Source organism: Notolepis coatsorum (genome assembly GCF_963971535.1).
Source record: "Notolepis coatsorum genome assembly, chromosome: 13".
NCBI classification, from domain to species: Eukaryota; Metazoa; Chordata; class Actinopteri; order Aulopiformes; family Paralepididae; genus Notolepis; species Notolepis coatsorum.
Genome location: NC_140177.1, coordinates 103854232 through 103866314, shown reverse-complemented (window position 1 = coordinate 103866314; position 12083 = coordinate 103854232). Strand labels below are relative to the sequence as shown.

At 46.8% G+C, this 12083-nt stretch overlaps 1 protein-coding gene across 1 annotated transcript in view; it reads left to right on the top strand.

Annotated features, from left to right (window-relative positions):
* Positions 1 to 673: 673 nt before the first annotated feature.
* Positions 674 to 12083, top strand: part of LOC311239450 (uncharacterized protein) — a gene marked incomplete at both ends in the record, with an annotated part of 63807 nt that continues 52397 nt past the window's right edge. The window contains one exon of the mRNA XM_084327758.1: positions 674 to 720. Within this exon, the coding sequence (XP_084183884.1) occupies positions 674 to 720 (47 nt within the window). The remainder of the gene's footprint in view (positions 721 to 12083) is intronic.

Here is a 12083-nt window from a genome sequence, read left to right as displayed (position 1 = left end):
TATTAATATTATTCCCCAGTATGACACAATAAACACAGAATGAATGCCCCCCCCCCCCCCATAAAAACATACTGCCAAATTACCCCCATGGGTGTTGAAGACACTGTACCACCACAAGTCAGGAATTGAGAAAAAGAAAATACAACTTCAGCCTCACGCTGCTCCAACTTTCTTCCACAGTTGGCGTGAACAAATAATACTAGAGACAGAATGAGTTTTGCTTCTTTTTTTGGTTTTTCTTTTAATCAGTGAAATATATTCCCATCCATATCCCCAACTTTGTTATTTTTACATACTGATCAGACGGAGGCAGAATAGCCTGCACATACATCAATGCATCTCTTGTAAGATATGAATTGCGGCATACATTTTCCCAGACATGGTGCTGTTGGCGTCAAGCACAGGAGGTGAGGGGTGGATTGTCACCACCTGTTTAGCTAGGGCAGAGCGCATGTAGAGGGCATAGAAGAACCAGACAAGGCTGAAGATGCACAGGCCGATGGAGATGTTGATGAACACTTTGCCCATGTCAACCTTCTTCTTCTCCTTGCGGTGCAAGGCAGCAGGATTCTCCTCTTTCCTCTGGAGGGGAGCAGCTTCACCGGTCACCACCCTCTTCCTCTGCCTTCCCATCCTGCCCACTGGAGCTGAGTGAAGAAGTGCAGAAGAGAAGATGTTTAGGTTCAAAGGGACAGTCAATGGCATGCTTGAGGAAGACCGGTAAGGTCGAAACGTTGCATCTACTGCCTTTTTTGTTTATTAAAATCACCTTGGAACTACAAGTGAGTTGCGAGCCCCGCTTTGTTCTTATGTATTACTGTTTTTACAGTTTGGCTCAGCACCAACAAACGGAGGATGTGTTATGGTTCGAAACCGACCCCAATCGCACAACACAAGACAGGTATGAGAGTAAGCCAAAACAGGGCAATTATTTATTACAGAACAAAAAGCGGCACAGTCCCTTTAAGGGAGAACACAAAAACACTAGAGTCAAGGAATATGGAAAATGCGGCACTGTGCCTTTAAGAGGCGAACAGGCTAAGGGACTAAGGCTAAGGGACAGGGCCAGGGCTAAATGTCAAGGACCAGGACCAGGGGCACTGGAGAGGGGGACAGGGACAGAGGCCCGGAGAGGCGGGCTGGAGACAGGGACAGAGAACTGGGTTAAGGCCTTGGACAGGGCGAGGGCCAGAGCTGCTTACAGGGATGAGGACAGGGTTCCGACGGCGGAGGCCTGGCACGGCGACAGGGGCCCGACGGCGGAGGCCTGGCACGGAGATCCTCTTCGTCCCTACTCGGATGCTGCAGACGGGCAGCGCAGAACAAAGGGGGTCCCAGGGGACCGGGATGGGAACACGCCGTCCTCCCGTGGAATACTAGGGAGCGACGACGAGCCTCACCCCAGGAACGAGGATCACGAAGAGACGCCTTCCTCCCGTGGAATCGGGAGCGATGACGAGCCGGCTTGACGTCTGGAGTGGGAACACTGGAAAACCTCCCGTAGAGCATTAGAGAGCGAAGACGGTGTCCCACTCCAGGCAAACGGCGACAGGTGGTGATGGCTGGACCGTCGTCTCACGCCGGAGACGCGGCAGGTGATGGTGACGTACAGAATGGTAACGTACAGAACTCCATGAACACAGACACAGATACAGAGTCCAGAACACAGATACAGATACGACCCGACAAGGATTGGAGGGGAGTCTGCAACCTATGTACTCTCCCGAGGTGATTGCAAACTCCCAACAGGTGCGTGAAGGTAGAGGAACAGAATGTCCAAGGGTGGGGGCTGGTGAAGAGTAGGAGGCAGGCAAAAGTTCTCACAAGGGTGGGGGCTGGTGAAGCGTAGGAGGCAGGCAAAATTCTCGCAAGGGTGGGGGCTGGTGAGGTGAGGAGACAGGGAATAAAGGTCCAGGGAACAGGCGAATCCTCACAGTACCTCCCCCTCCACGGGAGCCACCGGGCGACCAAAAAACCAGACAGCGGGGCAGGGGACAAGACAAAGCAACAAACAAAAAAAAACTGGGCCATGCTAGCAGGGGAAGCTACACCTAAAGTGGGGCTAGCAGAGGGACTGGGTAGCTGCCAGAGCATTGCTAGCTACAGGGTCTATGCTAGCTGTACTGCTACATTAGCATAGAGGCTGCGCTAGCTGCCGGAGCTAGGCTAGCAGACAGGGCTGGACTAGCAAAGGAGAAACAAGCTAGCTGGAAGGACAGTCCTAGCTGTGGGGAACAGGGCAACTAACAGGGGAGCTAACGAGGCTAACAGGGGAGTCAACAGGGGAACTAACAGGGGAACTAACAGGGGAACAAAAGGGAGCTAGAGTGGGTTAGAGGGAACTAGAGGGAACTAACAGGGGCTAACTCACATACACTGTCTGTGCTGGCTGGGGTCGTTGACTTGTCGGGTCGTACTGTTATGGTTTGAAACCGACCCCAATCGCACAACACAAGACAGGTATGAGAGTAAGCCAAAACAGGGCAATTATTTATTACAGAACAAAAAGCGGCACAGTCCCTTTAAGGGAGAACACAAAAACACTAGAGTCAAGGAATATGGAAAATGCGGCACTGTGCCTTTAAGAGGCGAACAGGCTAAGGGACTAAGGCTAAGGGACAGGGCCAGGGCTAAATGTCAAGGACCAGGACCAGGGGCACTGGAGAGGGGGACAGGGACAGAGGCCCGGAGAGGCGGGCTGGAGACAGGGACAGAGAACAGGGTTAAGGCCTTGGACAGGGCGAGGGCCAGAGCTGCTTACAGGGATGAGGACAAGGTTCTGACGGCGGAGGCCTGGCACGGGGACAGGGGCCCGACGGCGGAGGCCTGGCACGGAGATCCTCTTCGTCCCTACTCGGATGCTGCAGACGGGCAGCGCAGAACAAAGGGGGTCCCAGGGGACCGGGATGGGAACACGCCGTCCTCCCGTGGAATACTAGGGAGCGACGACGAGCCTCACCCCAGGAACGAGGATCACGAAGAGACGCCTTCCTCCCGTGGAATCGGGAGCGATGACGAGCCGGCTTGACGTCTGGAGTGGGAACACTGGAAAACCTCCCGTAGAGCATTAGAGAGCGAAGACGGTGTCCCACTCCAGGCAAACGGCGACAGGTGGTGATGGCTGGGCCGTCGTCTCACGCCGGAGACGCGGCAGGTGATGGTGACGTACAGAATGGTAACGTACAGAACTCCATGAACACAGACACAGATACAGAGTCCAGAACACAGATACAGATACGACCCGACAAGGATTGGAGGGGAGTCTGCAACCTATGTACTCTCCCGAGGTGATTGCAAACTCCCAACAGGTGCGTGAAGGTAGAGGAACAGAATGTCCAAGGGTGGGGGCTGGTGAAGAGTAGGAGGCAGGCAAAAGTTCTCACAAGGGTGGGGGCTGGTGAAGAGTAGGAGGCAGGGAAAATTCTCGCAAGGGTGGGGGCTGGTGAGGTGAGGAGACAGGGAATAAAGGTCCAGGGAACAGGCGAATCCTCACAGGATGTGCGTTATTTATTTTTTCTGACTGTTCAAATAAATAACATGTTATTTTCACACTTGTTATTGTGTTATAAATGTTGATTGATTGATTGATTGAAAACGTTATTAACAGATTGTAGAATGGGTACAGTACAGTACAGCTCAATACACACAATTGTTAATGGGATGCAGACCAGAGAAAGACTTTCATCTTGTTTACATCAGGGTCCCCCATTTTCAATTCATCATAAAATATTACATACATGACATACAGATAGACAGTAAACAACAGCACAGGGACCATCCAATATCAAACTATTGTTAAGGGGATGCAGACCAGAGAAAGACGTTTGTCTTGTTTACATCAGGGCCCCCCATTTGTAATTCATAGTGACAACAGCATCTAAAACAATATATTTATATGTATATTTATATATTGGAAGAGTATATTTATGAGACAGTATATTTTGTACATATGTAACGGTTGTGACAACGTCACAGGCAACAACACAGACCGCTATACCATAGTGTAACACACAGCAAGAATGTGAAACAAGTTACTATTATTAGTATTGGGTTAGAGTTGTTTGATTTACACTAACGTAATGTTAGATTGCTATCTGAGAAAGTTAAAATGCTAACGTAACGTTATAGTCTATGTGAGCTGGCTACAACATTTTCCAATGTGTAATCGGAAGTCAAAACGGACTGCATATAAACTGCTGATGACTCATAACTTCCTATCACGTTTGAATAATGCTGTAAAGTTAAGTAAAAATGCATTTCAATAGTAATGTATATGAATTGAGAGCTTACCGATGCAGAGCTAAATCCAGTGTTGTCAACAGACGAGTCGCAATTTTACCTCCTAGTTTCCGGAGCTTGAGGAATGTCATTGGGAGAAATCAAGTCACCTGACGTTGTAACACGTTTTGATTGGTTCCGCAGCAACGCCCCTTTTCACAAACGTAGGTAGTTTTTATCTTATCAACACATTCATTTTCATAAAGATATGACCCAAAAACCGTTGCCAACAAACGGAAATGTGTTATTATAGTATATTATGTAGTTCATATTACAATAACATATACTCTCTAAAACCAGATCAATAATTTCATTAACGGAAGCCTCTAGCAACCTTCGGCCCACCGTCTAATAGGACGATGCAACGTTTGCCAGAACGTTTAGACCGTTCAATAATCAATTCAGTGTGCAATTTTGACAACTGACCTGCCATATGAAATGTCCTGATGCCGTAAACCCACCCTCTCCGGGACGCTGGTTCGAAACCCCCTGACCAGCAGGGGGATCTTGTTGAGAAATGCTCTCCCTTTCCTCCAGAATTACTGTTAACGTTACCCTTGAGCAAGGCATGTAACCCTCAGCTTCTTCAGTGAAGCTGCTCCATTGGGGATAGAACAATGGGGTTGTGCTGGACAGCTCCAAGGTGTACATGCAGGGTATCATTCCTGGGTAAAGAAGGTTATTTATTTATTAATTTGTTTTTATCACAACTACAATTTGACCTCAGTCTAGTCATAGGCAACGACCTGAAGCTGTCTGTTGTGCAACCAGAGCAAATGCATTTTGATGTTCTGTGTTTGTTTCTTTGTCATCACCAGTGGATTTCCTTGTTCTTAATATTGTAATTCATTCCTCAGCATGGGCCTCTGAAGTTGCATCCGCATAGCAAGTATGCTGTAACAATCTTGGAAGATGATAATGAATATTTTTTTTTAATGTTTTTATTATATTTTTTATGGGTGTGTGTGTTTGTGTGTGTGTGTCTCTCTCTCTCTCTCTCTCTCTCTCTCCCCTCTCTCTCTCTCTCTCTCTCTCTCTCTCTCTCTCTCTCTCTCTCTCTCTCTCTCTCTCTCTCTTTCAATTTATTTCAATTGAATTTAATTAGAATGTGCTTTACATGAAAAACAAGACTCATGTTGTCAAAGCAATGCCATTGATACAAATCTCTCTCTCTCTCCCCCCTATCTCTCTCTCTCTCTCTCTCTCTCTCTCTCTCTCTCTCTCTCTCTCTCTCTCTCTCTCTCTCTCTCTCTCTCTCTCTCTCTCTCTCTCTCTCTCTCCATCTCTGTCTTTGCTGATGTCATGCTAATTGTTTGGCTTACATTCCACCATGTCAAGTGGCTCAGCTGTATGTATTGTAGCCTTGTTTTATTAATAGCAGCACAGCCACGGCATGCAGGGATCCTCCCTACATTTGTCTCTGCTGTGGTGTGGAGAGCCAGCTCAGGAGGGGAGCAAGGCCCTGTTTGCCCAGGCTTTGTGCTGTACCAGGCCCCAGTGTTGCCCTACTGGGAGTGCCTCAGTTGGAGGGCCCTTCTGTGTGTTGGTGGTGGTGGTGGGGGGGGGGGGCTTAGCAAGCATTTCAATTTATTTTTGGTGTTATCAAGCTAATTACGAGTTTTTTTTTAAGTTGCACTGTCTTATTGTAAAGGCATATTTTTGTTTGTTTCTTAAAACGACTTAAGCTTTTCTTTATCATAAATCGATCAATGGAGACCGTATTAGATCCCCAATTATCATATCATGGGGTATCATTGGAAAGCCACACTCATTGGCTACAACCCTGTGCAAAGGTTTTCGGGATCGCCAAATGATTGACGGAGCTAGAGCCCCGGGAGTCGGGGTGGTAATGTGTACTTTTGCATACTTTGGGGCACGCCTCACATATCGGCATGTAACTCGAGAACCGCTGAACGGATTTTGTCACCTGAAAGGGCAATCGACAGGCAACAAATAGCGCTTTAATTCTATCTATATATTGTATTAAAGGAAATGCACACCCGAGCCACTAGAGGTCGGCAAAGTGGCATCGCGAATCGTCCACATGTGGGCCCTTGGATGTTAAGAGGTTAATGTTTTTTTTATTTATTTTTTTGTAGCCAAGAGTAAAGACCATAACCCTATCAAAAACAGTAGTCAAAGTGTATATTTTCATTTTTACCGATGTTTTATACGATTTATCGGAAATACGAATGTATCTAAAAAATGCGAATTATCGTAAAGCCGCAAGGAAATGACTAAATCCAGATTCAACCCTGCCATTGGAAAGAGGAACATTTTCCCTATCCATAGATGTGTATGATTTGGCCATAATAAGGTCAAGGTCAAGTTCAAGGTCAAATATGAATTCATAAATAAAATCGATTATCATTTATTACTGTATCTACAAATCCTTCTGTTTAATAATCTTCCCTTTATTCATTTGCTTAGATTTTCTTTACACTTGATCTCAATAAGGTGGTGAATGAGCTCAGTGAGCGACCTCGGTTACGGCACAATTGTAACATGGTGTTATTCACCGGCACAGATGCAAAAATAAATCATAATTTATATTCTCCTTTTCTTCATTACAATTTACTCAAGCCTATACTAGTAACAGACACAATATTTCTGACACTGGAAATACATACCCCAGGTCCTTAGATGTTCCTAGATACCAAGAACATGCTAATTGACCTTGCAGAAGTAGAGCAATCTTCCATTTACTTAGGCATGTACCTTTAGGCGAAATAGGGCTACAGCTTAACCTCTATATCAGGGGTCTCAAACTCGCGGCCCGCCGGATGATATTTTGCGGCCCCCTACTTGACATCAAAGTTTAGTGTTAGTGCGGCCCGCATGCAACTTTTTGCAGAGTCGTTGCGTGAGTTGAAAGTTTTATTTATTTGATCACTTGTAGGCTACCATAGCGCAGGCTCATGACAGCAACGTTACGTTAGTGACTTGGTTGAAACGTGATTAAGGAGTGATACCAAGTAAAGTGGAAGGCAAATGCATCCTCGCTATCTCCTCTGCAAGCAGTGCTCTGCATGTTCACTTCACTATGAATTGAAAATGGGGGACCCTGATGTAAACAAGACAAACGTCTTTCTCTGGTCTGCATCCCCTTAACAATTTTGTGTATTGAGCCGTACTGTATTGTACCCATTCTGCAATCTGTTAAATAACATTTTCATTCATTCATTCATACATTCATTCATTCATTCATTCATTCATTCATTCATTCATTCATTCATTCATTCATTCATTCATTCATTCATTCATTCATTCATTCATTCATTCATTCATCATTCATTCATTCATCATTCATTCATTCAATCATTCCGGCTGCACTGCCACTCTGTGTCTGTGTACTCTGCTCTGGTCCAATCACATTCAGCATCCCGTCAGCGTTTTCCCCATCACCCACAGTCTGCGAATCAGATGCAGAGTAGGGGAGTAGGGCGGGTCTTCACGGAATGCGTGTCGTCTCTCTCTTTCAGTCCAAGTCAGAGCAGAGAGTTGACAGCGCATCTACAGTAACCTCGTTCCCAGTTTTATCTCTGTGAGATAAATGTAGCTATAGTAGCCTAGTTTCGCCAGCAGGCAGCCAGCAGAAAAATATGGCATGTTCAAAGATGGGCAGTAAAAGAAAAGTCGACTGCAATTCAAAGGTGAATGGACTGAAAAATATGCATTCATCCTGAGTCCCAGCACCAAACCAATGTGACTAAGGCCCCGTTTAGACAAGCGTTTTGTGAACAGAAACCGCAAAAGTCATCTTGCGGTTTCACTTTTAATTTTACGTTTAGACAAGCGTTTTGGAGTGGAATTCTCCGTGCAGACGACGCTGTAACGACGGAGACCCGCTGTCACACGATTGGCGCATATGTCACATGACGTGCTGTGAAGACCCGCCCTACTCTGCCTCTGATTCGCAGACTGTGGATGGGGAATGTGATTGCACCAAAGCAGAGTCACTCACAGACAGTGGGTCCACTCACGCCGCGGCGGGACAGATTCTTGTGTATTTAACCCTTTCACTGCCACACGACAGCCGGTTGTGTGATAGTAAAGGGGTAACCTTCTGTCGTGTGGCAGTGAAAGGGTTAAAAGTACTGCCAATGTAGCCTTCAGGTGATCTCCGTTGATATAAGTCAGACATACTTGCTTTGTTTACGTCTCGGCTACTGGCGCATACCTGCTACCTGTGACGTAAGCAGTACGCGCGTCCAGAGCCGTGACAAACCTTTCGTCATCGTTTTAACAGATTTATACGGTTTGACAGTTTAGACGAAAGCGCAAAGCTTTTGCGTTTCTAGGAATTCCACCCTGGAAGGTAGTCTCACTTTTTTGCGGTTTCACCCCGTAAAAACGCCGTTCCCGTATAAACGAAAGGCACATCCGTAAAAATATTTTTGCGGATTCACCTGCTAGCGTTTCCGTCTAAACGGGGCCTAATATGCCAAGAAACGGTAGCTCTTGTGAAGAGTGGCAATTTGAAATGCCACTACGAAACAAAACACAGTTATTTTTATGCAACCTTTCCTCAAGATTCAATGCTAAGAACCACAAAAATAAATGGAATGAAATCATCATATCAAGCTGCAAGCAGAATTATTGTTAAATCTATGTCACAATGAGAAAAAGCAACCAAGTCCTCACTCAGTTTCATGGGTGTTGGCTAAACACAAGAAGCCATTCTCTCTCTCTGATGCATACATAATAAAATAATGTATGACTGAAGTGATGGAGACCATGTTTGAAGGCAAACAAAAGCAAATCCCCCTCAGATCGCACAGCAACCAGAATAACTGAAATACTGTCTGGTAATTTGATTAAACAGCTTTGTGATAGAATAAAAAAACGCACCGTGCATTTCCATAGCTGCATGTGGATTAGTCCACTGACACCACTGAGAAGCCTATGTTCTGAAGAACCGTTCATGTTCTGAAGAACTGTTCATGTTCTGAAATGTTATTGCTAAAGATTGAGAAGATTGGATCAGTTGTACTTTTTTTTTGAATACTTGAAACCCTTTTTTTGTGGAATATTTGATGCGGCCCAGCCTCACCCAGACTCTACCTCCAGCGGCCCCCAGGTAAATTGAGTTTGAGACCCCTGCTCTATATGCACACGGCACACCCGAGCCGCCGGCGGGTCGGTGCCGGTTAAGTTAAAAACTTGTCATTTTTACAGTTTAGCCAGATTAGGTATGTGCAGTGGTTGTAGCTTGGAGCTAGGGTTCCTATCATCAGTAGGGTGTGGTGGTTGTAGTTAAGAGCTAGGGTCCCTATATACAAGTATAGTGATTGGAGCTAAGGACTAGGAGTCCACTATCAATAGCGTGTAGTGGTTGGAGCTAGGAGCTAGGGTTCCTATCAGTAGTGGTTGGAGCTAGGAGCTGGTTGTTCCTATATTAGTAGGGTGTAGTGGTTGAAGCTAGGAGATAGGGTTCCTATCAATAGCGTGTAGTGGTTGGAGCTAGAGGCTAGGTGTCCTATAACAGTAGGGTGTAGTGGTTGGATCTAGGAGATAGCGTTCCTATAAGTAGTGGTTGAAGCTAGGAGCTGGTTGTTGCTATATCAGTAGGGTGTAGTGGTTGAAGCTAGGGGCTAGGTGTCCTATATCAGTAATCAGTAGGGTCTGTGGACGACGGACCAGAGGGGCACATGAGTAGCCATGTGTATGAAGTGTTTCAGACTTCATACACATGAACTCCCTCCAGGAGTTAAGGACATTCTGCCTCCAATTGCCACACACACACACACACACTAACACACACACACACACACACGCACGCAGGCACACTCTTCCTCATTATTTCTTGATCCTCACCCTATCTCTTCCCTGCTACCCTTCCCTCACTTATTTTCCTCTTTTCCCTTCCTTTTCCTCTCTCCCACACATCCCACTATCTTCCCCCATCTCTCTCTCTATCTCTCTCTCTCTCTCTCTCTCTCTCTCTCTCTCTCTCTCTCTCTCTCTCTCTCTCTCCCCACCGCAACAAATGACAAGCTTAGCCGGCATATTATCTTTTTTTCAACTCTAAATCAAGCCATCCTCTCTCTCTCTTTCCATCCCTCCCACACCCTTTTTTCACCCCCTTGCCTCCCTCACCTTTTCTCATCCTCCCTTGATTTCTCCCCTCCATTCTCCATCCCTCCATTTCTCACCTAATGTCCTCCCCCACTACCTTGCAACCTCCCTCCCTCCTTCCTTCTCTCTCTTCTTACTTCTCTCCCTTCCCCCTATATCTCCTTCCTTCCCTCCCTCTCTCATTCCTTATGTCCTTCTCCCCCTCCCTTTCTCCTTCCTTCTCTCCCATGCTCTCTCTCCCTCCCTCTCTCCTCCCTTCTCTCCTGTGCTCTCTCCCTCTCTCCTTCCTTCTCTCCTGTGCTCTCTCTCCCTCCTTCTCTCCCGTGCTCTCTCTCTCCCTCTCTCCTTCCTTCTCTCCTGTGCTCTCTCTCCCTCCTTCTCTCCCGTGCTCTCTCTCTCTCCCTCTCTCCTTCCTTCTCTCCTGTGCTCTCTCTCCCCCTCCCTCTCTCCTTCCTTCTCTCCGTGCTCTCTCTCTCTCCCTCTCTCCTTCCTTCTCTCCTGTGCTCTCTCTCCCCCTCCCTCTCTCCTTCCTTCTCTCCCGTGCTCTCTCTCCCCCCTCCCTGTGTTTCTCTATCCATCTCTCCTTCACTAGTTCTCAACAGTAGACTTGGTGACACAGTGTGTTGGAGAGTCCAGGGCAAACAAACACTGAGGGGGTGAACACACAGTATGTGTCACTTACATGGGAGTTTGAGGGACTGAGCGTGTGTGTGTGTGTGGGTGTGTGTGTGTGTGTGTGTGTGTGTGTGTGTGTGTGTGTGTGTGTGTGTGTGTGTGTGTGGTGTGTGTGTGTGTGTGTGTGTGTGTGTGTGTGTGTGTGTGAGAGAGAGGGAGAGAGAGAGGGAGAGAGAGAGAGAGTGTACATGCAGTCATATGTGTATGTGTGAGTTAACGTGTATGTCTGTTTGTGTATCTTGTCTGTGTTTGTGTGTGTGCGTGTCCTTGTGTGTGTGTGTGTGTCCTTGTTTGTGTGTCCTTGTGTGTGTGTGTGTGTGTGTGTGTGTGTGTGTGTGTGTGTGTGTGTGCCCAAGCGTGCAATGTGTATGTATATGTGTATTAATGTAGGCATACATCCAAGCATGTCTGTGTGCGCATGTAGCCTATTTATGTCCATATGCGTGTGTGTGTGTGCGTGCATGTGTGCACGTGTGTGTCCTTGCATGTAGGTGTGTGTGTGTGTGTGTGTGTGTGTGCATGACCGTGTGCCTGTGTGCCACCATAAGGAATGTAGTAAAAAAAAACTTGAGATTTATGAGACTGGATATGTAAACAGTGAGAGATGTTCCCCGTTCTAAAACACCAGGACCCTCAACACACACACACACACACACACACACACACACACACACACACACACACACACACACACACACACACACACACACACACACACACACACACTTCAGAACATGCTCTTTCACATGCACACACACTTGAAAACACACTTTGTCTGTGTCTCTCTCTCTCTCTCTCTCTCTCTCTCTCTCTCTCTCTCTCTCTCTCACACACACACACACACATTGATGCTTTCTCGCTCACTCACTCGCACGCATGCACGCACGCACGCACACGCACGCACACGCACGCACACACAGACTTTCCTGTATGACAGTCGCATGCGCCCTCCTCCCAACAAAAAGACATTTGAGCTATGTGGTCGGTCGAGGCAGAAGAAGAAGAAAAAAAAAACAATCACAGCACTCACTCACGTCACGGCACCAGCGCAC